Source organism: Euprymna scolopes, chromosome 34 (assembly GCF_053919585.1).
Source record: "Euprymna scolopes isolate OS-2025 chromosome 34, ASM5391958v1, whole genome shotgun sequence".
NCBI lineage: Eukaryota > Metazoa > Mollusca > Cephalopoda > Sepiida > Sepiolidae > Euprymna > Euprymna scolopes.
In genome coordinates this window covers 75,877,967-75,901,152 of record NC_136515.1, presented here as the reverse complement: position 1 = coordinate 75,901,152, position 23,186 = coordinate 75,877,967, and the positions used below count along the sequence as shown (strand labels likewise).

General features: G+C 35.1%; 1 protein-coding gene across 2 annotated transcripts in view; it reads left to right on the top strand.

Annotated features, from left to right (window-relative positions):
* The window catches only part of LOC145259290 (uncharacterized), an 86,702-nt gene extending 63,849 nt beyond the window's left edge, over nucleotides 1-22,853 (top strand). Inside the window, exons 6-11 of one of the 2 annotated variants that reach the window (XM_080117161.1) lie at nucleotides 717-801; nucleotides 6,521-6,609; nucleotides 12,785-12,869; nucleotides 14,434-14,522; nucleotides 19,279-19,367; nucleotides 22,590-22,853. In XM_080117161.1, coding sequence (XP_079973287.1) covers nucleotides 717-801; nucleotides 6,521-6,609; nucleotides 12,785-12,869; nucleotides 14,434-14,522; nucleotides 19,279-19,352 — 422 coding nt within the window. In that variant the 3' untranslated portion in view covers nucleotides 19,353-19,367; nucleotides 22,590-22,853. The remainder of the gene's footprint in view (nucleotides 1-716; nucleotides 802-6,520; nucleotides 6,610-12,784; nucleotides 12,870-14,433; nucleotides 14,523-19,278; nucleotides 19,368-22,589) is intronic. The other variant, XM_080117162.1, reaches the window with a different exon arrangement.
* Nucleotides 22,854-23,186: the final 333 nt, after the last annotated feature.

The window sequence follows — 23,186 nt, the reverse complement described above, 5'->3', positions numbered from 1 at the left end:
CTTTTGTTTTGTTTTGTTTTTTGTTTTGTTGCTCAGCATACACCTCCAAACACCCGGGCAACGCCGGGCACCCATGCTAGTATATCTATAAAAGTGAATGTGTCTGTCTGTCTGTCTGTGTGTCTGTGTATATTTCCCTATGCAATAACTCTGTTAATTTTTAGTCTACAGACTCGAAATTTGATATACAGGGTACGGAGATTTGGGAAAATCGATGTGATTGCTGTTCGGCCAGAAATTTGGCTGTTAAGGGGTCAACGTTCTCAGATTTGACCTTTGAGAACTCTAACAAACTCCTCCGCCAATTTTGTGTCTAAACACTTGAAATTTTAAATATAGGTTACTTGGACATGGATCTAACTTAATAACTCAATTTGAGTACAAAACAATAAATGTTAAGGGGTCATAATAGAGGTCAAATCTTTGAAAAGTGATCGTTTTTGTTTTTTTTTGTTTGCTTTGCTCAGCATACACCTCCAACACCCGGGCAACGCCGGTCTTAAATGCTAGTTATTTATATTGTTATTATTACCACTATTATTAATGTTGTTATTATTATTAATCTTGTTATTATTATGGATTCTATTATTATTTTAATTCTTTTTATCATTACTATTATTGTTGTTATTATTGTTTGTGTTGTTTTTATTATTGTTGTTCTTATTATCATTATCATTATTAATATTTTAATGATCCATTTATTTTATTTTATTTAGCGAATGGAGTCAAACCTTACAGTTGTTCTCTTGATGAATTGGCTCAGTGCAATAATAAATGGCAATTGGAGGGCTCCAATTGCAAGTAAGTTTATATGAACACATATATTTATGTTGTATCAAATTAAGTACATAGAATGTATCACAAACTTTATAAAACATTTAGTATAAAATGTATAACGTATAAAAAAATACATATATTGTACAGGGTGGAGCGATAAAATTGTCGCCCTAAAGAAAACAAATCTACAGCTTTATTTTAAGACTTTTATTGAAAAAAATCAATTTAGGTAAATTGATTATGTAGTAGAGATTACATCTATTCAATGTAGCCGCCTTCGACCTCATTCACCACCTCGATACAGGTTCGGAATTGGGCGCCTTCTTTTTCCACAAGCATCGGCGAGAGCTCGGCGAATACTTGGCATATTTGTTCCGATTAGGTTGGCTTTGGTGTTGGTTGATGTCATCCCCAGTCAAACACAGAGAAAAAATTTCAGTTGTCCTATTTCAATGTTTGTGGCGCAAATCACTTGTTTTGTATTATTTATTAAATTGTTAGGTGAAAGTACAGACTAGTTAGAAACATACCCTCTTCTCCACATGTTAAGAAATGGGTTTCCAAAACGTTCTTTGCATGAATACTAATGGTTTTTTTTATTACTTTAACATCATTATTTTATTTTTGTAGTGGCTTTGTTAAAGTTAATGCTGTGATTGTTTACAAATAATTTATTTCTGATTCATGCTGACCGTTCTGTTTTACATTGAATGCCCAGAAGAAGTTCCTTCTGATTAATGTTTACCACTTTTAAAATAAGCAAATGACCTTGATTGATTTTAGAATAATTAAATTTTTAACTGGTAAATATTGATTAGAAACGACTTTTTTATGAAATATACAAGGGCCCGACAATATTTTTTGGACACTTTTGTATTCGACTTTCCAAGTACCATAGAGTGACGAAATTCCTTCAATAGAATAGCATAAACATATAAAGACAATACCTGTAATAAAAATGGAAGAAAATCGATTAGGTAAAGAAAAATATTTAATTTTCATCATTTTTTACAAAACACACGCAACATTATTTTTCGGACATCACGTTTCTTCTCAATAACTTTTATCAATCACTCTTCATAATGATCAAACATATGCACAATAACATCTCTACGTGTTTCTATTAGTTGTTTTTTTGGGCATTTAGTATTTGTTCCCATAGTTGAGCCTCTTTCTTTATTTCAGGTCCATCATAGACAAGTTGCGCAAGCATTTCCCAAACATTTTCCATTAAATTTAGATCTGGGCTTTTTGCAGGCCATTCCTAAGTAGTCATATTCACTCTAGCCATCCATTCTTTCATGAGTTTGGACACATGGATGCCACAATTGTCTTGCTGTAGAACAAAATCATTCCCGATCTTTCTTCTTATCCTTGGTAGAACTTTCTCGTCCAGCAACTATTTGTAGCTTTCACTGTTCTGGCGTCCTTTCAGCCACTCCAACCATATATTTCCATTAGCAAATATCATACCCCAAACCAGAACTCCTCTTTCTCCTCCCATGTGTTGTTTTTACAGTACAACAGGCCCACCCCTTCTCGGCCAAGTACACCATCCATCGGGCCTATCAAACGTTAAACGCTTCTCATCAGTAAATATAACCTTCTTAAAGTCAACATGCTTTATTAACCATCTTTTAGAACTCTCCAGTTTTGCTCCTTTGTGTTTCTTTGTTAGTGTAGTTTTTCTTAGCTTTTGCATACTTTCAACCAATCCTATGCAGTGTTCTTTGTACTGTTCGGACTTTTACATCCAATTCACATTTCTCCTTCACTTTTCCTGCTGCAACTTTTTCTCCAGATGTAAAAAGCCGTGCCACAGTCCTCTTCATTCTCCTTTCCGTCCTCTTGCCAATTGATCTTTTCCGTCCTCTCTTCTTTTTCCACTCGGCGTTTGTCTTCAGCATATATTCAACCGTTGATTTCGACAGCTTCAAATCCATGGCGATCCTTCTGATGCTGAGACCATCTTCCCGCTTCTTTCGTGCCAAAAAAAAACGACTTCTTTTAAATGCATTTTCCTCATTAAACTTAATTGTTTTGCCCGTAGAATAGAACAGATAATTGATTCTAATGATGACAGCTAAATTTACAAGAATAAAATTTGCATACAGCAACATATACATGAACATAGCTCTTAATAAAATAGGATTTTTTGTCATGTCTGAAAAATAGTGTCACGCAAGTTTTTTGTAAAAATCACAAAAAAACTAAAATTATCAAAGCCAAACTAAGAAAATGATTACACTAGTAGTGGATTTTCACTCCTTAACTACGTACTTACAATCTCAAAAGCTTTTGGCACTAGTAACCACCTTGAAGTACTTTTTTTAAAGTGTCTGAAAAATATTGTCAGACCCTTGTAAGTGAAGCAGAATGATTCGCACACACCGGATTTTTTAATAAGAGATTCTTTCGACTTTTTCATATGAGAATTTGGGACACTATAAGATGCCTACCTTAACAACTTACCAATGGGGACATATTCAAAAAATTGTCCAGTTATTGAGTTCATTTGAAGAAATCCTTAAAGAAACAAGTCATAGAACTTCAACCATATCGATGATAATACTTAGCTTACAATTTTAGCCTTGAGGTTATTTCTTTCAAGAGCTGTCCAATCTAATCTGGTATTTCTGACTTTATTGGAATAATTCCCACTGGTGAACGATTCAATGACTCAATGGAAACAAGATTTTCATCCGACCTAAACGATAAAAACTTGTGTGTCAACTTTCCTAGATCTACGATTCAAATTTAAATTTCAAAAGAATGTAGTATCTGTTCTGCAGATGCTACACTTAAGATAATTTGTACCAGTCTAAAACCCTCTATGCTGGGACTATTATTTTTTTCGTAACCAGAGTGCCCCCTTTTTGCCTACTTTCCGGGAAGCTGTTTTTTACCCCACATTAAAAACAGCCTTGTGCCTAATTTGTTTTGGTGGGGAAGCAAATAAATACAATAAATAAAATAAAACTAATAAAAAGAAATGTGCAATTGTCGAAATATAATTAAACTACATAATAAATATGAATCCAGTAGACGATGATGATGGTGTTGATTATATGTTAACAACAGGGTTTACATGGTATATATATGGAAGGAGACATATTTGACCTAACTAGTTCTATCGTTTGGATGAGTATATATATATATATATATATATATATATATGGTTCATCAGGCTTGTCCTTAATATATATATATATATATATATATATATATATATATATATATATAATGAGTTGATATATATATATATTAAGTCATTATATATATATATATTAACTCATTATATATATATATGTATATATATATATATAATAAATTTAAATGAAATAAATGGAAAATATATATATATAATGAGTTTAAGTAAAATAAATGGAAATAAATTGAATGCATGTTACTGAACATAGTTTTAAAACGTATTGATTATTTCACACTTAATAGATTAAATAACCATAATGAAAACAAAATGTACATTTGTCGAAATATGATTTAATTTAGTAGACAATATTGCCAGGGGAAAAAATGAAAGAAAAAAGCGAAAAGAATGTGATCCTACTGTCTTATGCTAAGGAAAACAGAAGTCTGCCACTGGAATTTGGTAATATGCCTTCACTAGATCCAACTTGGAAAATACTGTGGCATTTTGTAATCCGATTGCGAAATCATGAACATGGGGTATAGGCTATATTTTTGTAACATGTGTAGAGGAGAAGACCAAGCACTTTTGGAGGGTCGGATAATTCCTTGCTGTAACATGCGTTGAAATTCATCTTTCGCGATCCTGTATTTGTCGTGTTTCAAACGTGAGGGGGTAACGTAGACGGGTTGTTCATTCGTTTTCATATAGTGCTTTGCATTATGCTTAATAGTATCCATGTCCTTTAATGGCTGCGAGAGTTGTGGATATTTTTTAAGAAACTGACAAATGTGAGTATCTTCGGGTAAGGCAGAACTGATTCCGGTAGAGAGATATCTCGTGGTGATACCTTTAATCACGATCTTCGTTTGATTGTCCCTCAGTGTGTGATTAGTCATTTTATCAGACAAATTAAACCTGGCTAGAAAATCTGCCTCTAATATTGGTGCCGTCACGTTGTCTATGGTAAAAATCCACGAAAAAATCCGTCGTATGCCGAGATTAATATATAAGGATTTCTCTCCATACGTCGGTATTTTTGTGCAGTTAGCTGCTATGAGGTGGTAAGACTGTGGAGTCATTTTTTGATTTGGCGGCGGTGGTATCACGCTTTATCTCCGCTTCAGTGTCTATTAAGAAGTTCTACCCATGAGTGTTGTCACGAATGTAAAATAGACGACCTTTTGTTGAAAATTCATAAACATTTGTTGCCTCTTCTGGCTGGTATGTTCGTTTCCCTGTTTCTTATTGTTAAAGGAACAAGGTTAAGCACAACGTCTCGCTTCGATAGCGAATTTTACATGATAATAACAATATTTGCTCGTTCTCCCCCGTGTGTTGCTTCGACCTTTACTAAGACTTTGTCTTCTATAGCTCGGTCGTTTATTAACATCTCTACATGTTTCTATTAATTGTTTTTTGGCATCTAGTATTTGTTCCCATAGTTGAGCCTCTTTCGTTATTTCAGGTCCATCATAGACAAGTTGCGCAAGCATTTCCTAAACATTTTCCTCTTTTGTTTGTAACGGTTGTGATTGCACCGAGTTCACTTTGCGGTTCCGAAGATTTTCATGTATTCGGTCTGCCATGTCCGCTAGTTTTTCGGTTTTTGTTTCTTCCGCCGTGGGTGCGAAAATTTGTATCGTTGTATCGGGTAGTTTGTCCATCCATAGACTCCTCATGATGTTTTCGGATATTTTGTTGTCACCCAGTAATGTTCGCATATGTCGTAATAGTTGTGAGGGGGTACGATCTCCCAATTAGATCTGTGTGAAGAGATCGCGCAACCTTGTCTCGTTGGATTAGCCAGTCCGTTTCAATATTGCCCCCTTAAGCCGGTAGTACTGATTGTCTTCTGGTACATTCTCCAGTAAATCCGTCACCTCGGTGACGACGTCTGTTGGTAGCTTTCCGACTAAGCAACAATATCTGGTTCTCTGGGACGTAACCTGTTTCGCGCCGAAAAGTGCCTGGAGTTGTACGAACCATGACTTTATATTAGTGGGATTGGAGAGTGGTATATTTAGTGATAACGCGGCCAGGGGTATCTCAGCCGGCGGTGATTCCATTTCTTTCTTTTCCTTTAGTGGTGTGTGAAAGTGATTTTGAAGATTTTAAACTGTTGGTTGTTCCGTTCCGAGTTCGGGACGCTTGTTGTTGTGGTCGAAAACTTTTATGTTTGGTTTGGTTGCGAAAGTTTGTAGTTTTGAGGTCTTTAAACTGCCAAGTAATGTCAGAAATTGTATTGGACCATTGTACGAAGGAGGTTGCACGCTCGAATTTTTTTCGAACTCTTTTGTTTGAACGCGTAATTGGGGTTTTATCTATTTATTTGTTATTTTTAGAACAAGAAGTGGATGCACTTTTTTTTAGGTGTGTTTAAGCGCACAGGTGTCAATCCTTATATAAAAATAAATTTGTAACATGATATCATAACGAAATATTGGCGACAGTAGTATAAAAAATGGTTAAAAAGAATTACAAATTTTATAGGTTTCATTTGATGTTTGATGTTGTTTTATTGTGTCTTTATTTAACCTTTGTTTTTACAATAATCATGTGCGATCTATGCTTTTTATTTCTTTATTTTTTCAGGGATCTGTTTGAGGTCGTCGATTGCTTAAAAAGCTGCGATTTGAACATACCCTCAGAACTTACAGAAATGCTGACAAATTACGGTTGTGGTAATTAAGTTTTAATTTCCTATTCATTTAATTGATACATCAAAACCCACTATCGTACACACACATACACGCGCGCGCACGCACGCACGCACACACACACACACACACACACACACACACACACACACACGTGTATTGCCACAGTAACACTCATGTATAAAAATAGCATTTTCTCTGGTGCAAATACGCAGATATTGGATGTCACCAACTATCATAAACACTGGTGAGGTTGGAGATTACCTTCCAGACAATTTTTCACATCTTCACCCTTATCCCACCAATATCTAGGACAGGTGGGGTGTGTAATGAATAAGTACGAACTAGTGATGGGACGATTCCAAAATTTTTCCCGGTTCCGATCCAATTACATATTCTGTTCTAAATTTCCGATTCCGATTCGATCCCCGATTCTGATTCAGATTCTTTTAATATTTATAAATATTTAATTAGAGATTTGGGGGTTTTTTTTGTTCTTTTTTTTTGTAAATGTTCAAATTATTACATAAACCTCCGGTTAATTTCCGGGTATATTTTTTCTCAAATGTTGTCCTTGTAATGTATTTCAAAACTGAAATACAAAAAAGGTGTATTTTGATTTTAAACAAAGACAAATTGTATCAGTTCGTTGTTAGTGTACAACATGCTACGTGAAAGTTTTCATAAACAGTTGAAAATAGTCGACGCTTGATAAGTAAAATGAGAAAACAATGTAAGAACTAAATATTAACAACGCCTCCTCCCATTGTTACGAACGAATTTCTAAATAATAATGTTACTATTTAGAAAACCATTTTTAACCTGGAGAGGGCGTTGGGCTTCGTTAACTATTATATACCTTCCTTCTATGAATGTTTAAATTTTATTTTAATTATATGAATTTGGTGGATTATTAAACTGCTTTGCTTTACTGTAAAACAAAAACAAAAACAAAACAAAAAAAACGAGATTCAAATAATAATAATAACTAGCGAAACCTGTGGGAATTCCACAGGTGACTCATTCATATGTAATATATTGACGTTGGTATTCATGGCGTAAATTGAGATGCTCTCATATTATTGTAACTATTGTTAAAACTGCTAAAGTATTCATCTAAGCTAGCATGGACGCCCGGTGTAGCCAGATCGTAAAGTACGCTTAAATATGATATTTTAATTCTTACAGGTTTCGTATATATTATTATAGAGTTAATATTCTATCGATTATTATATATTATAAAGTTGCAATTTTAAAAATAAAAAAAATGTATCAATATAACTTTGGTGCGTCAGCTTGAGTTCCTTCAGCTATAACCGAAACCGAAACTAAAATTTTTGAAGAATTCTTGATAAAATTATTTATATAAATAAATGGATCACTGGAGTTCCATCAGCTATAATCGAAACCAAAACTTATGAAGAATACTTGCTAAAATCATTTATAAAAAAATAGATGGTTTAAGTGCCATTAGCTATAATTTAAACTGAAACCAAAACTTATGAAGAGTTCTTGGTAAAATTATTTATTATAAGAAAATGGGAATCCATAACAATTAAACAACAGATGTAATCGTGACACACAAAATAAATAACAGACACGCTATCATATTAACATATAGCATTGTTAAAAGTAATAAAACTACGCTTCTTTCCTATTACTAACCATAAGTACGAGTGGCAATACGAAAAATATAGCAATTATGTGTGATTTTATTTTATGGTGCGTACAAAACCGGTTTTTTTCAGTATCTAACCGTGGATGTGCCACCATCCGGTTCGCAGTTAACCCTCCTCAATCCTCACAACATCTTCTCTCTCCACTTTTTCTGACCATTTTTATTTTCCAAGGCAACAATTAGATAAAGTTGTATAGAAAAGAGTACATTTCACTTGTATCTGTATGTATAAAAATAAGTATTTATAATTATGCAGTTCTTTTAAGAACTACTAAAGAACTATTGAAATTGAGCACTCTCTGGAAAATAAAACTAAAAAAAACAGTCAACTAAGTATTATGCAATGTTTACGGCTTCTACTTGTTTAAATTCTCTCGGCTGTTTGCAGTGATACCGGCATTTGGCATTTATAGGTGTTTAATTTTCACAAATTCCCGAGTCAACTGTTGGTAGCCGGGAGATAACTGCTTAGCAAATAGTCAAATATGACTTTGTAGCGGATTTTTCTTTCATTACTACGAAGCAACGCGTGGCTGGGTATAGCTTGTTATTTATAATTTGGAATTAATTTTACATAGATAGTTAATAGGCTTATGAAATTAGCAAGTTAAAACGAAGGCAACAATTAGATTAATAAAGTTCTATAAAAAAAAGGGGGTAACTAACATAGATGCGAATACATAGGGGGAGACAAACAAGTCAAACAGTTGATTTTTAGGTTCGTGTTCAAAGAGTCTTCCTTGTTGATGATACATATTTTCACTCTGCTGCTTTTTTCTCTGAATTTTTCTGTGGTGATGATAGGTACAGTGGTAAAATAGTATTATTGTTATTATTTATTTTGTAAGGTTATTATCATTGTTGTTGTTATTATTATTATTTTTTTATATTATTATTATTATTATTATTTTATTTATTTTTTTTATTTTTTACTCATGTTCACCCCTTACAAAGCATATATCGCCACTTAGACGTAAGGGGTTACTATTTGGGGCCATGTCTAGGAAAGATTAACAAGATATTTGTTAAGTTACATTTAAACCTCTGCATATCAGTACAGCCAGGGAAGCAGGCAGCAGGAAGGGAATTCCAAAGTCTAGCTGTTCAAGGGAAGAAACTATTAGAATAGAAAGCTTTCTAGCATTTAGGGACCTATTAGATTGACAACTCTTTTTTTGGACCTTATCTCAGAGGGAGAAAATAATGGTCCAAGGATCGACCCCTGAGGCACTCCTGCAGTAATGTGATGCAGCTTGGGTGTACATCCGTCAATGACAAGCTGTATACTTCTATTGCCCAAGAAGGATCTAATTATATTTAGTATACGTCCAGTTATACTGTGCGATTAAATTTTCATTAGCAGCCCTTTGTGCCAAACTTTATCAAAGGCCATGGATATATCAAGGGTTATATCCCTGACCTCACCTGCCTTATCCAATACATGGTAAATGCGCTCAGAAATGACTGTTAAAATATCTGCAATAGAACGGCATTGCCTGAATCCATACTGTTTGTAAGAGAGAAGATTTGCTTTTTCAAGGTAGTGAACTAGTGCTTGATTAATTAAGGTCTCAAAAATTTTAGCAAAGAGGAGAAGGAGACTAATTGGGTGATAATTGAGAGGGTCTGTTCTTTCACCAGACAATCTTGTACACTGGTACTACACAGGCCATCTTCCAGCTATTAGGAAAGCAAGATTCAGCAAGGCATTTATTGTAGAACTTGGAAAGTAGGGGGGGGGCTAGCTCGGCTGAGCATTTCTTAATTAATATAGAAGGGATGAGATACGGCCCACACGCCTTTGAGGTGTCTAAGTTTTTTATGATATCGTGAACATGAGAACAGGTGATTTTTACATCATCTAATGTGGCTTCAGTCCTCATAGAGAAATTTGGGAGGGAGTTGTTTGTGGTATCTAAGGTGGAGTTGGAAGCGAATCGCCGGGCAAGTAGTTTTGTCTTCTCCATTGCCGTGCATGCAGGCTCAGTGGGGGAATTACTGATTGACCTTTATTCACTACACTATTATAGATTTTCCAGAAATCACGAGTTCCTATCATTTGCGATTCAATGCGTTCCCTGATTATTTAAGCATGCTTTCTTTTGGCTGTTGCTATTTCACGCTTACAATTATTTCTAGCATCTACGAATTCAGAGAGGGGGGGGTCATTTCTGTAACACTCGTCATTTTTTTTTCATTTCCACTATGCCACAGCACCGCGTGGCCGGTTATAGCTTGTTATTTATAATTTGGAATTAATTTTACATAGATAGTTAATAGGCTTATGAAATTAGCAAGTTAAAACGAAGACAACAATTAGATTGATAAAGATCTATAAAAAAGGGGTAACTAACATGGACGCGAATAGATAAGGGGAGACAACCAAGTCGAACGGTTGATTTTTAGGTTCGTGTTCAAAGAAAGAGTCTTCCTTGTAGATGATAAATATTTTCGCTCTGCCGCATTTTTCTCTGAATTTTTTTGTGGTGATTATAGGTACAGGGGTAAAATATTATTGTTATTATATATATTGTTTGGTTATTATTTTTATTATTATTATTATTATTATTATTATTATTATTATTATTATTATTACATATTTTTTTATATACTGAGGAGGGTATGATTAAAGAAAGTTAGAAGGTTCTGCTTATAGACACTGGGAATAGAAATTGACCAATCAAACAGAGCCACGTTCTGCTAGCAGCCAATCAGAAACTAGAATTGTTCCATAAAATTTTGAATCTTTATCATTGCCACATCACGAGAAAGATCTATTGCCTTTTGTTTCCTGCAAAATTTTAAAATCCGAGACTTATACAGAACAGCTACCCAGCAAAAACTCTTCATCACCAGTATCTGTACAGAATAGATATCTATCAGAAACTCTTCTCTTCCAAAATTAAACATGGCCTTCAATTCAAAAATTATTCCTATTATTGTTGTTATAATTATTAGTATAAATATACTTATTATAATATTTTAATTCTTCTTTTTGTGGTTATTATTATTATTATTATTATTATTATTATTATTATTATTATTATGAATTTATTATCTATCTATCAATCTATGTATGTATAAAAGTGAACGTGTCTGTGTGTCTGTGTGTGTGTCTGTGTACATTTTCCTTCTCAATAACTTTGTCAATTTTTAGTCTACAGACTTGAAATTTGATATACAGGGTGCTGAGATTTGGGAAAGTCGATGTGATCAGTTTTCGGCCAGAAGGTTGGCTGTTAAGGGGTCAAAGTTCAACGATTTGACCTTTGAGAACCCTACCAAGCTCCTCCGACAATTTGGGGTCTAAACACTTGAAATTTTAGATATAGTTTCCTTGTACATGGATCTAACTTAATAACTTGACTTGAGCCAAAAACAATAAATTTAAGGAGGTCATAACAGGGGTCAAATTTTAAAAAATTGACCTTTTTATTTTTGTTTTTTTTTTTTGCTCAGCATACATTTTCAAACACCCGGGCAACACCGGGCACCCATGCTAGTATATCTATAAAAGTGAACGTGTCTGTGTGTGTGTCTGTGTACATTTCCCTACTCAATAACTCTGTCAATTTGATATACAGGGTACTGAGATTTGGGAAAATCGATGTGATCGGTTTTTGTCCAGAAATTTGGCGATTAAAGAGTCAAAGTTCAACGATTTTACCTTTGAGAACTCTACTAAACTCGTCCGACAATTTGGGGGCTAAACACTTGAAATTTTAGATATAGGTTCCTTGGACATGAATCTAACTTGTACATGGATCTAACTTAATAACTCACGTTGAGCCCAAAACAATAAATTTTAAGGGGTCATAATAGGGGTCAAAGTTTAAAAAATTGACCTTTTGTTTTGTTGTTCAGCATACACCTCCAAACACCCGGGCAACGCCGGCCACACATGCTAGTATATCTATAAAAGTGAACGTGTCTGTCTGTCTGTCTGTGTATATTGTCCTATGCAATAACTCTGTCAATTTTAGTCTACAGACTCGAAATTTGATATACAGGGTACTGAGATTTGGGAAAATCGATGTGATCGCTGTTCGGCCAGAAATTTAGCTGTTAAGGGGTCAGCGTTTGACCTTTGAGAACTCTACCAAACTCCTCCGCCAATTTTGGGTCTGAATACTTGAAAAATAAAATATAGATTACTTGGACATGGATCTAACTTAATAACTCAATTTGAGCACAAAACAATAAATGTTAAGGGGTCATAATAGGGGTCAAATCTTTGAAAAGTGATCGTTTTTTTTTTTTTGTTTTGCTCAGCATACACCTCCAACACCCGGGCAACGCCGGTCTTAAATGCTAGTTATTCATATTGTTATTATTACCACTATTATTAATGTTGTTATTATTATAATTCTTGTTATTATTATGGATTCTATTATTATTTTAATTCTTTTTATCATTACTATTATTGTTGTTATTATTGTTTGTGTTGTTTTTATTATTATTGTTCTTATTATCATTATCATTATTAATATTTAAATGATCCATTTATTTTATTTTATTTAGCGAATGGAGTCAAACCTTACAGTTGTTCTCTTGATGAATTGGCTCAGTGCAATAATAAATGGCAATTGGAGGGCTCCAATTGCAAGTAAGTTTATATGAACACATATATTTATGTTGTATCAAATTAAGTACATAGAATGTATCACAAACTTTATAAAACATTTAGTATAAAATGTATAACGTATAAAAAAATACATATATTGTACAGGGTGGAGCGATAAAATTGTCGCCCTAAAGAAAACACATCTACAGCTTTATTTTAAGACTTTTATTGAAAAAAATCAATTTAGGTAAATTGATTATGTAGTAGAGATTACATCTATTCAATGTAGCCGCCTTCGACCTCATTCACCACCTCGATACAGGTTCGGAATTGGGCGCCTTCCTTTTCCACAAGCATCGGCGAGAGCTCGGCGAATACTCGGCATATTTGTTCCGATTAGGTTGGCTTTGGTGTTGGTTGATGTCATCCCCAGTCAAACACAGAGAAAAAACTTCAGTTGTCCTATTTCAATGTTTGTGGCGCAAATCACTTGTTTTGTATTGTTTATTAAATTGTTAGGTGAAAGTACAGACTAGTTAGAAACATACCCTCTTCTCCACATGTTAAGAAATGGATTTCCAAAACGTTCTTTGCATGAATACTAATGGGTTTTTTTTTATTACTTTAACATCATTATTTTATTTTTGTAGTTAAAAAGTTAACGCTGTGATTGTTTACAAATAATTTATTTCTGATTTATGCGGACCGTTCTGTTTTACATTGAATGCCCAGAAGAAGTTCCTTCTGATTAATGTTTACCACTTTTAAAATAAGCAAATGACCTTGATTGATTTTAGAATAATAAAATTTTTAACTGGTAAATATTGATTAGAAACGACTTTTTTATGAAATATACAAGGGCCCGACAATATTTTTTGGACACTTTTGTATTCGACTTTCCAAGTACCATAGAGTTACGAAATTCCTTCAATAGAATAGCATAAACATATAAAGACAATACCTGTAATAAAAATGGAAGAAAATCGATTAGGTAAAGAAAAATATTTAATTTTCATCATTTTTTACAAAACACACGCAACATTATTTATTAGACATCGTTGAAAAACTGTTAATAGTCTGTTAGATCACGTTTCTTCTCAATAACTTTTATCAATCACGCTTCATAATGATCAAACATATGCACAATAACATCTCTACATGTTTCTATTAGTTGTTTTTTGGAATCTAGTATTCGTTCCCATAGTTGAGCCTCTTTCGTTATTTCAGGTCCATCATAGACAAGTTGCGCAAGCATTTCCCAAACATTTTCCATTAAATTTAGACCTGACTTTTTGCAGGCACAACCAAAGTAGTCAGATTGACTCTAACCATCTATCTATTTATTTGTTATTTTTAGAACAAGAAGTGGATGCACTTCTTTTGGGTGTGTTTAAGCGCACAGGTGTCAATCCTTATATAAAAACAAATTTGTAACATGATATCATAACGAAATATTGGCGACAGTAGTATAAAAAAGGTTAAAAAGAATTACAAATTTTATATAGTTTCATTTGACGTTTGATGCTGTTTTATTGTGTCTTTATTTAACCTTTGTTTTTACAATAATCCTGTGCGATCTATGCTTTTTATTTCTTTATTTTTTCAGGGATCTGTTTGAGGTCGTCGATTGCTTAAAAAGATGCGATTTGAACATACCCTCAAAACTTACAGAAATGCTGAAAAATTACGGTTGTGGTAATTAAGTTTTAATTTCCTATTCATTTAATTGATACATCAAAACCCACTATCGTACACACACACACACACACACACACACGCGCACGCACACACACACAGGATGTCACCAGCTATGATAAACAGTGGGGAGGTTGGAGATTACCTTCCAGACAATTGTTCAGATCTTCACCCTTATCCCACCAATATCTAGGACAGGTGGGGTGTGTAATGAATGTACGAACTAGTGATGGGACGATTCCAAAATTTTTCCCGATTCCGATCCAATTACCGATTAAGTTTTCAGAAACGACTTTTTTATGAAATATACAAGGGCCCGACAATATTTTTTGGACACTTTAGTATTCGACTTTCCAAGTACCATAGAGTGACGAAATTCCTTCAATAGAATAGCATAAACATATAAAGACAATACCTGTAATAAAAATGGAAGAAACCATCCATTCTTTCATGAGTTTTGACACATGGATGCTACAGTTGTCTTGCTGTAGAACAAAATCATTCCCGATCTTTCTTCTTATCCTTGGTAGGGCTTTCTCGTCCAGCAACTATTTGTAGCTTTCACTGTTCTGTCGTCCTTTCAGCCACTCCAACCATATATTTCCATTAGCAAATATTATACCCCAAACCAGAACTCCTCTTTCTCCTCCCATGTGTCGTTTGCACAGTACAACAGGCCCACCCATTCTCGGCCAAGTACACCATCCATCGGGCTTATCAAACGTGAAACGCTTCTCATCAGTAAATATAACCTTCTTAAAGTCAACATACTTTGCTAACCACATTTTAGCACTCTCCAGCTTTGCTCCTTTATGTTTCTTTGTTAGTGTACTTTTTTTCTTAGCTTTTGCATACTTCCAACCAATCCTATGCAGCGTTCTTTGTACTGTTTGGACGTTTACATCCAATTCACATTTCTCCTTCACTTTTCCTGCTGTAACTTTTTCTCCAGATGTCAAAAGCCGTGTCACAGTCCTCTTCATTCTCCTTTCAGTTTTCTTGCCAATTGATCTTTTCCGCCTTGTCTTCTTTTTCCGGAATTTGTCTTCAGCATGTATTTTACCGTTGATTTCGACAGCTTCAAATCCATGGCGATCCTTTTGATGCTGAGACCATCTTCCCGCTTCTTCCGTGCCAAAAAACAAACGACTTCTTTTAAATGCATTTTCCTCATTAAACTTAATTGTTTTGCCAGTAGAATAGAACAAATAATTTATTCTAATGATTACAAGAATAAAATTTGCATACAGCAACATATACATGAACATAGCTCTTAATAAAATAGGATTTTTTGTCATGTCCGAAAAATAGTGTCACTTGTAGTGGATTTTCACTCCTTAACTACGTACTTACAATCTCAAAAGTTTTTGGCACTAGTAACCACCTTGAAGTACTTTTTTTAAAGTGTCTGAAAAATATTGTCAGACCCTTGTAAGTGAAGCAGAATGATTCGCACACACCGGATTTTTTAATAAGAGATTCATTCGAATTTTCATATGAGAATTTGGGACACTATAAGATGCCTACCTTAACAACTTACCAATGGGGACATTATTGTCCAGTTATTGAGTTCATTTGAAGAAATCCTTAAAGAAACAAGTCATAGAACTTCAACCATATCGATGATAATACTTAGCTTACAATTTTAGCCTTGAGGTTATGTCTGGTATTTCTGACTTTATTGGAATAATTACCACTGGTGAACGATTCAATGACTCAATGGAAACAAGATTTTCATCCGACCTAAATGATAAAAACTTGTGTGTCAACTTTCCTAGATCTACGATCCAAGATTGAAATTTCAAAAGAATGACATGGAAAACAATCAGAACTGGATTCTACATCTTCTACATCTTCTACTGATGATAATGAAGCAGAATTAGCAGAATGTTGAGGGTCGGAAAGATCAAAGTAAAAGTAAAACTGTAAACCTGTTTGATGAATTAACGTTGAATTAGCCAACAGTAACAAATTGAACATTTACATCAAATCTGTTGCCAAGGTCGCTGGAAAGATGGTGGGATCCTTCTACCGGTCCAGAAGATATATCACTGCTGATGCAGTTCTCTATCTATATGGGAGCCGGGTGCGTCCAGGGATGGAGTACTGCTGCCATATCTGGGCAGGATCTGCTAAAAACAGCCTATCCTGCCTTGACAGAGTGCAGGATAGACTTCGTGGCTTAGTGGGGGATACCCTTTTCTCTACCCTGCAACCTCTCTCCCACAAAAGAGACGTTGCAAGCCTATGCTTGTTTTATCGTTGTAAAAGTAAAACTGTTTGATGAATTAGATTTTAATAAGCTTACAGTAAGAGCAGGTAAAAGCTGAGTAAATCCTAGAAACTGCAACTACAACAGAAATACAAGAATCACCATCTAAACCCAAAAGGAGTAAATCCCTTATGGTTAAGTGCACAAAAGAACTAGATCATTATGTAGCTTTACAACTACTCGCAAAAGGTGATGATTCATTTCAGTAGTGAAAGAAAACACAGGAGACTTTACTACTGCTGAGTTAACTAGCTTAAAAATATTTAAGCGCACCACCTTCATCTGTGTAGATTGAGAGGTTTTTTAGTACAGATTGTAATGTGTATGAACCTATGAGGAACAGGCTGTGTTCTGAGAATGTAGAAACTAATGTTTCTACATTACAACTTAAAAGTATTCAACTTTAAATACTGAGGAGACTATAAGAGAGAGGAGGCAAGCAGCAAGAATAGGGAAGTAGAGCAGCAGCAGGCGCAGGACTTCAGCTTATAGTTATTCACTTAAAGAATTACAATTTGTATTTTGTAGTTGGTTTGTAATTTCTTTTTTCTTATCTAATTATTTAAGTATATTCATTTAAGAATCGGAAATTGCACTTTGTATTTGTAATTTTAGTTAATAAAGACAAAAAACATAATACCAGACACTTAGTAGTTACTGTGTTAATGTGTCAAAACTATCTGATGAGTCACTTGGCAATGATGAAATGATTTAAATTTAATAGGAAAGAGAAAAGTAAGTAATCAGCCGATTAATCGGCAATTTGCCGATTACCGATTAATTGGCAAAGTGGCTGATTAGGCCGATTACCCGCTGATAATTCGGTACACACTTAGTGGAGAGTGATAATGTAAAATTATTGTAGGATATGAATGTCCAATGTAATAATGTGATGGAAGCAAGGAGACCAGATTTAGTCTTGTTGGAAAAAAGAAACATAGGGCAATAATCATTAATATAATATATATAATATAGCAGTGTCAGTTGATGTGAATGTGGAGGAAAAAGAAAAGGAAAAAATCGAAAAGTACCAAGACTTGAAAAGGGGGATAAAAAGATTGTTGAAGGAGGCAGAAGTTGTACCTATTGTGATGGGAGCCCTGAGGAGTATAACAAACGGATTTCACCAGTGGGTTGAGAAAATTGGGACTCATTGCAGTGTTGGAGTAATTCAAATCCCAGCAAAGACCAATAGCTGCAGCCAACGAGAAATCAATGGCAAACAGCTGTTGCAATAATGCAAATTTATTTGCAAATGTTATCGAAAGAGGTGGAGAGTACTGGAAACCTGGGGATACTTATTGACATTCAGCTTCCAGGAAAACCCACAGGCTGTTTTCAGGGAAAGATCTCCGAAGACCTGTGTGGAAGCTCCTTGCGAGGCAATAATAATATAAAAATCTGGAGTAAAAACCGATCCAATATCCGGAACGTTTTACTCTTGCTTGTTTTTTTTTTATTTTATTATTGGAAGTGGTGTTTGAGCATTTCCCACCCATCAGGACCTGGTCCCCTTTTCCCTCCCCCTCCCCTCTCTCCACATTAAAAAACGGCCTTGTGCCTAATTTGCTTAGTGGGGAAGCAAATAAATACCATCAAAATGTAGTATCTGTTCTTACTACATGCTGTACTTATGTTTGTAACTTTTCCTTGGCCACATGGCTAAGATCAAAGTGTAGTATATGTTCTTAACAGATGCTGCACTTACATTTGTAACTTTTCCTTGATAATGGAAGGGGAAACCCTTCCATGCTAAGGCATTTTTAGTTGCATGCAAGTCACTCCATCGGTCGGTCTGTAACACATTTACATTTTATTTTATTTTTTTTAAGCAAGGGGTATGGAGTAACATTTTTGTCCCCTGCATTATCAGAGAGGGATCTATGTTTCCAATGGGTCCGTCTCTCCGTTAGTCCAGATGATTGATGGATAACCGTCCATTAGCTTTTCCTGAAATTTTTATTTATTTAAGTCATTTCAGCCCATTTTTCGGTCATTTTAATTTATCTTTAAGAATTTCATGTCAATCCTACATTCACGCATTCATTCATTACACGAGAGCACGCGACTAATGGCTATCGGCCTTGTTCATTGCAGAACAACTGATGATCCCTACAATATTACTAAGACATGTGTAATTCTTGGAAGCAAATTACTGCAGTGATTGCAAAAGACTGAGTTACTTAAAAACAATTTATTGCATTAAACGTTTTAATATATTGTCACTGGTTTCATAAGCAATGTTATTAATTGTAAAGGGGTTTGGAGTTGGGGGTTGGGCAATACCAACAACAGCCGTACTTAAACTTTTTACAAGGGTGGGGTGCGCATGCTTCCACTGGGCAACGCTGGTTAACGGGTCCTTCTTGTAAGTAATGTTATTGATTGTAAAGTGCAACAAAAACTTTTGATATTATTCATTGTGTCTTTCTTTTATCTGTGTTTTAATGTAATCTTATGCGATCTATACCTTTTATTTTTAAGTAAGAAAAGTATGTATAGGGATTGCCTTTACAAGTGCGGTACGAACATATGTCAAGAAATTAATGAAGAACTGAAGAAATTAGGGTGCGGTGAGTAAAACGCTTCATTTTCTATATATTTATTTGGTATTACAAATACATTATTGAATATTCCTCGACTAATGCTGTTTTCAGGTTGTCTCAAGACAAGCTGGGGCTTCTTTGTATTTTTTCCTATAAACCAGGAGACCGGCGCCTTCGCGGACGCATAGGCAAGCAGGATCATTTCTGGATCCAATAATCCATACAGATACTGTCTGCTTCTCGTCGTTTCGTTTGCTCGGGCCTTCTCCGAACATAGAAAGGTTCATACTTCCCAAAAACTTGTGAAAGGTCTCCGACACTTCTGGAGTCTTTATACCCTTGTCTATCCATTCTGCCAATGTGGCTTTGTGTTAAAAAGTCTGTGTGTGTGTGTGTGTGTGTGTGTGTGTGTGTGTATGTGTGTGTGTGTGTGTGTGTGTGTGTTACTTATCTATTTGTGTATTTAACTGCTTTATTTAACGGTATGTTTAACGGACCGTGACTTGTCTGGTCTCTGTGTGTGCATATGTGCCAGAACATAGAGTATACGGACATGACGACATACTTATCTTCTGCTGCTCCTCCTTTTTTGGGTAAGCTGGATTCTGCCTAAAGGAAACGCTTCAAGAAAAACACAAGACGCTGTATGTTTATATATATATATATATATATATATATATATATATATTTATATATATATATATATATTCTTTATTAACTCTCAGACATTTTATCACAGCAGAACTGGAGTTAATGACAATCTTTAGTTTGGGTGTCTCTCTCTCTCTATTTTGAAACTGTTACTTCCTTATGTGGAAACTTTTTTAACCAATCTTTTCTCTTTGGCATCTCAAAACCAACCACTAAAATTAACTCTGCTTATTCAAACCGGAACCCTTGACACGTCAGATCCGGTCCCCGTTTGCATACTTTCTGGTGCAACTCAACAGTCACCCAGTTTGATACATGTCACAACATGACCCCTTGACCTTTTCTGCACCTGCATGCTCTCTCAACTTACTGTTTCACACGATTCAATCTGTTGTTTAGTCCGCTAGATAGATAGACAATTAGATAGATAGATAGATAGATAGATAGATAGATAGATAGATAGATAGATAGATAGATAGATAGATAAACTGAATAAGTGCCTTCTACTCGGTGTTGCCCAGCATTTACCTAACATCCCTCTTTTTCTTTTTTATCAAAATGCAAAGGAAATAAAGGAATGTACTGTAGGTTTAAATAAGAAAGGGAAGTTTATTAAGGTATTTACATGTTCAGTCCAGGGAGAATGTCTCTTCTCATATATCCGGTGACTTGTGACACAATTCCTTATTTAAAATGTTCCAGTGGTGATTACATATCTCACCATAACAGTAATATTAAAAAAAAAAATCTTCTCTTAGCGCATTCATATCTTAAGGTATTGTTGTTTAAAGTTAGCAGAAGGAAAGGAGGAAAAGAAAGGGAAAAACAGATCAAACAAACAGAAGTCTTACCGAGTGTGTGTCAGACGAGGTTGGACGAAAGAGAGAGAGAAATCAAGATGGCGCCCATAGTTTTAAAAAGTGCGCTCTGATGGAAGTCACGCGAAATCACACGTAATCATGCGGGAGACATTTATAAAAGGAGTTGACAGGTTAGGTCGGGGCGAGACAGACAGACGAAGGTTGACGACTGGTGATTTCGAACCCGGCGGTTGTTGGCTTGCAAAGACGAATTCTTTTTTCTTTTTTTTTTATTTCTTTAATTTTGTTGTCCTAAACCAGGAACACTTCAAGCTATTTCGGCGATGGCTACCCGTTTGAACAACATGATAGTGGCGAAGGCGATGTGGTGGCTTGGTTAAAGAAAGTGGACCTAGTGGCAAAGCTCCTAAAGATAGGCGACGTTGCTACAGTGATACCGTTGTCTCTGGAGGGTGATGCACTAGCCCTATATTTGGAGCTGAGCTCTTGTGAACAGGAAGATGCCGAGACGATCATAGCCAGATTGATCCAGGCATTTGTGGAAGGGCCGTTTGAGGCGTACAACAAATTAAAAGAGAAGAGGTGGACAGGGGAATCCATCGATGTGTATGCAAATGAAGTCAAAAGATTGGTGGAACTGGCAGGAACTCGAAGACAGGTAGCAAATCACGTAGCAAAAGTAGCATTCATTACCGGGTTCCTGGAAGAGATTTCAAAGAGGCTACGGAGCAGGTCCCAGGTATCGAGATTTTGGAGGTAAGTGATTTGCTCCCAACTGCAAGAATAATATTAGCAACAACATTGCGGCAGATGGAGTACCGAGACATATTCTTGATATCAAGCCAATGGAAAATGAAACGGTGGAAAGCGATGTGCAGCGGGAGAATGTCGAGGCACCTCAGAGACCAAGTAGTGAAAGATGACGGCCACAGTGGATGAGGGATTATGAAATGTGATCCAGATTTCAGGGAGGCATGTTGTTTAAAGTTAGCAGAACGAAAGAAGAAAAAGAAAGGGAAAAACAGATCAAATAAACAGAAGTCTTACCGCGTGTGTGTCGGGCGAGGTTGGGCGAAAGTGCGAGAGAGAAAACAAGATGGCACCCATAGTTTTAAAAGGTGTGCTCTGGTGGAAGTCACGCAAAATCACACGTAATCATGCGGGAGACATTTATAAAAGGAGTTGACAGGTTAGGTTGGGGCGAGAGAGACAGACGAAGGTTGATGACAGTGGTGATCTTGAACCCGGCGGTTGTTGGCTTGCAAAGACGAATTCTTTTTTCTTTTTTTTTTAATTCTTTAATTTTGTTGTCCTAAACCAGGAACACTTCAGGTATTATTGTATAGCTATAGCAAGAATAAGATTTCTTCTACATGGTTTGAAGATGCCAATTTGGGGGGGGGGTCATGATAGGGGAAGGAGGTGATGATGACGTCATCATAAGTGATTGCCGTCCGTAGTAAAGAATTAGGGAGGGAGTGATTTGTGAAGTTCAAAGTAGAGTTTAAGGCGAACCGTTAGGCAAGCGGTTTAGGTTGATCCATTGTTATGCAAGTGATATCACGATAATTGGATGGTTTGCAAATTGTTGATTGTAAACTGATTGCCAGAAATCGGGAGATACTAATTTCTGATTGTTTTTTTATTTGATTTTCAGGTATCAAAAATATATTTCTGGTCGTATAATTTTATTAACATTATTTTTTTTTTACGTCTTTCGTTATTTTTTTTATTCAAATTTGTTTTAAAGATGATTCAATTTGTTTTTATTTTCCAGGTGCTTCAGCCCTGAGCAATATTGACCTCCCAATGATGCTTTTGGTTGTGCTGGCCGTTTTTTATAACAACTGATGACTCGAATGGGGTTCTATGATAAAAACACAAACTAAATATATAAACTATTTTTAAAAAAATATTTTTTAATAATTTAATTTTTAGAAGTGTACCGCCTTATAAACGTTTAATAACTTTCTTATTTTTGAAAAAGCCGCCATCAGGTCGAAATTTATTTTACATATACAATAAATAATTTGCAACTCTGTCTGTCTGTCTGTCTCTCTCCCTCTCTCTCTCACTTTTTTTCTCTCTCTCTCTCTCTCTCTATATATATATATATGAAAATTGTGAATTAAATTATGTAGAATCACAACAAAATTGTTTGACAAAGGTGTACAGATAATTAAAGTTTTTTTTCCCCTTAATCCATGGATTTTCAATGAATGACTCTTCTCGTCTGGTGAAAATATTATTAACATAATAGATGTGGGTAATTATAAAATTTTGCTTAGAAACACATAAATTGAAAATCAAATTTGAAATGATGGTGAAAAAAAGATACTTCATGGTTGCACAAATGAGGATACAGGAACAGTTT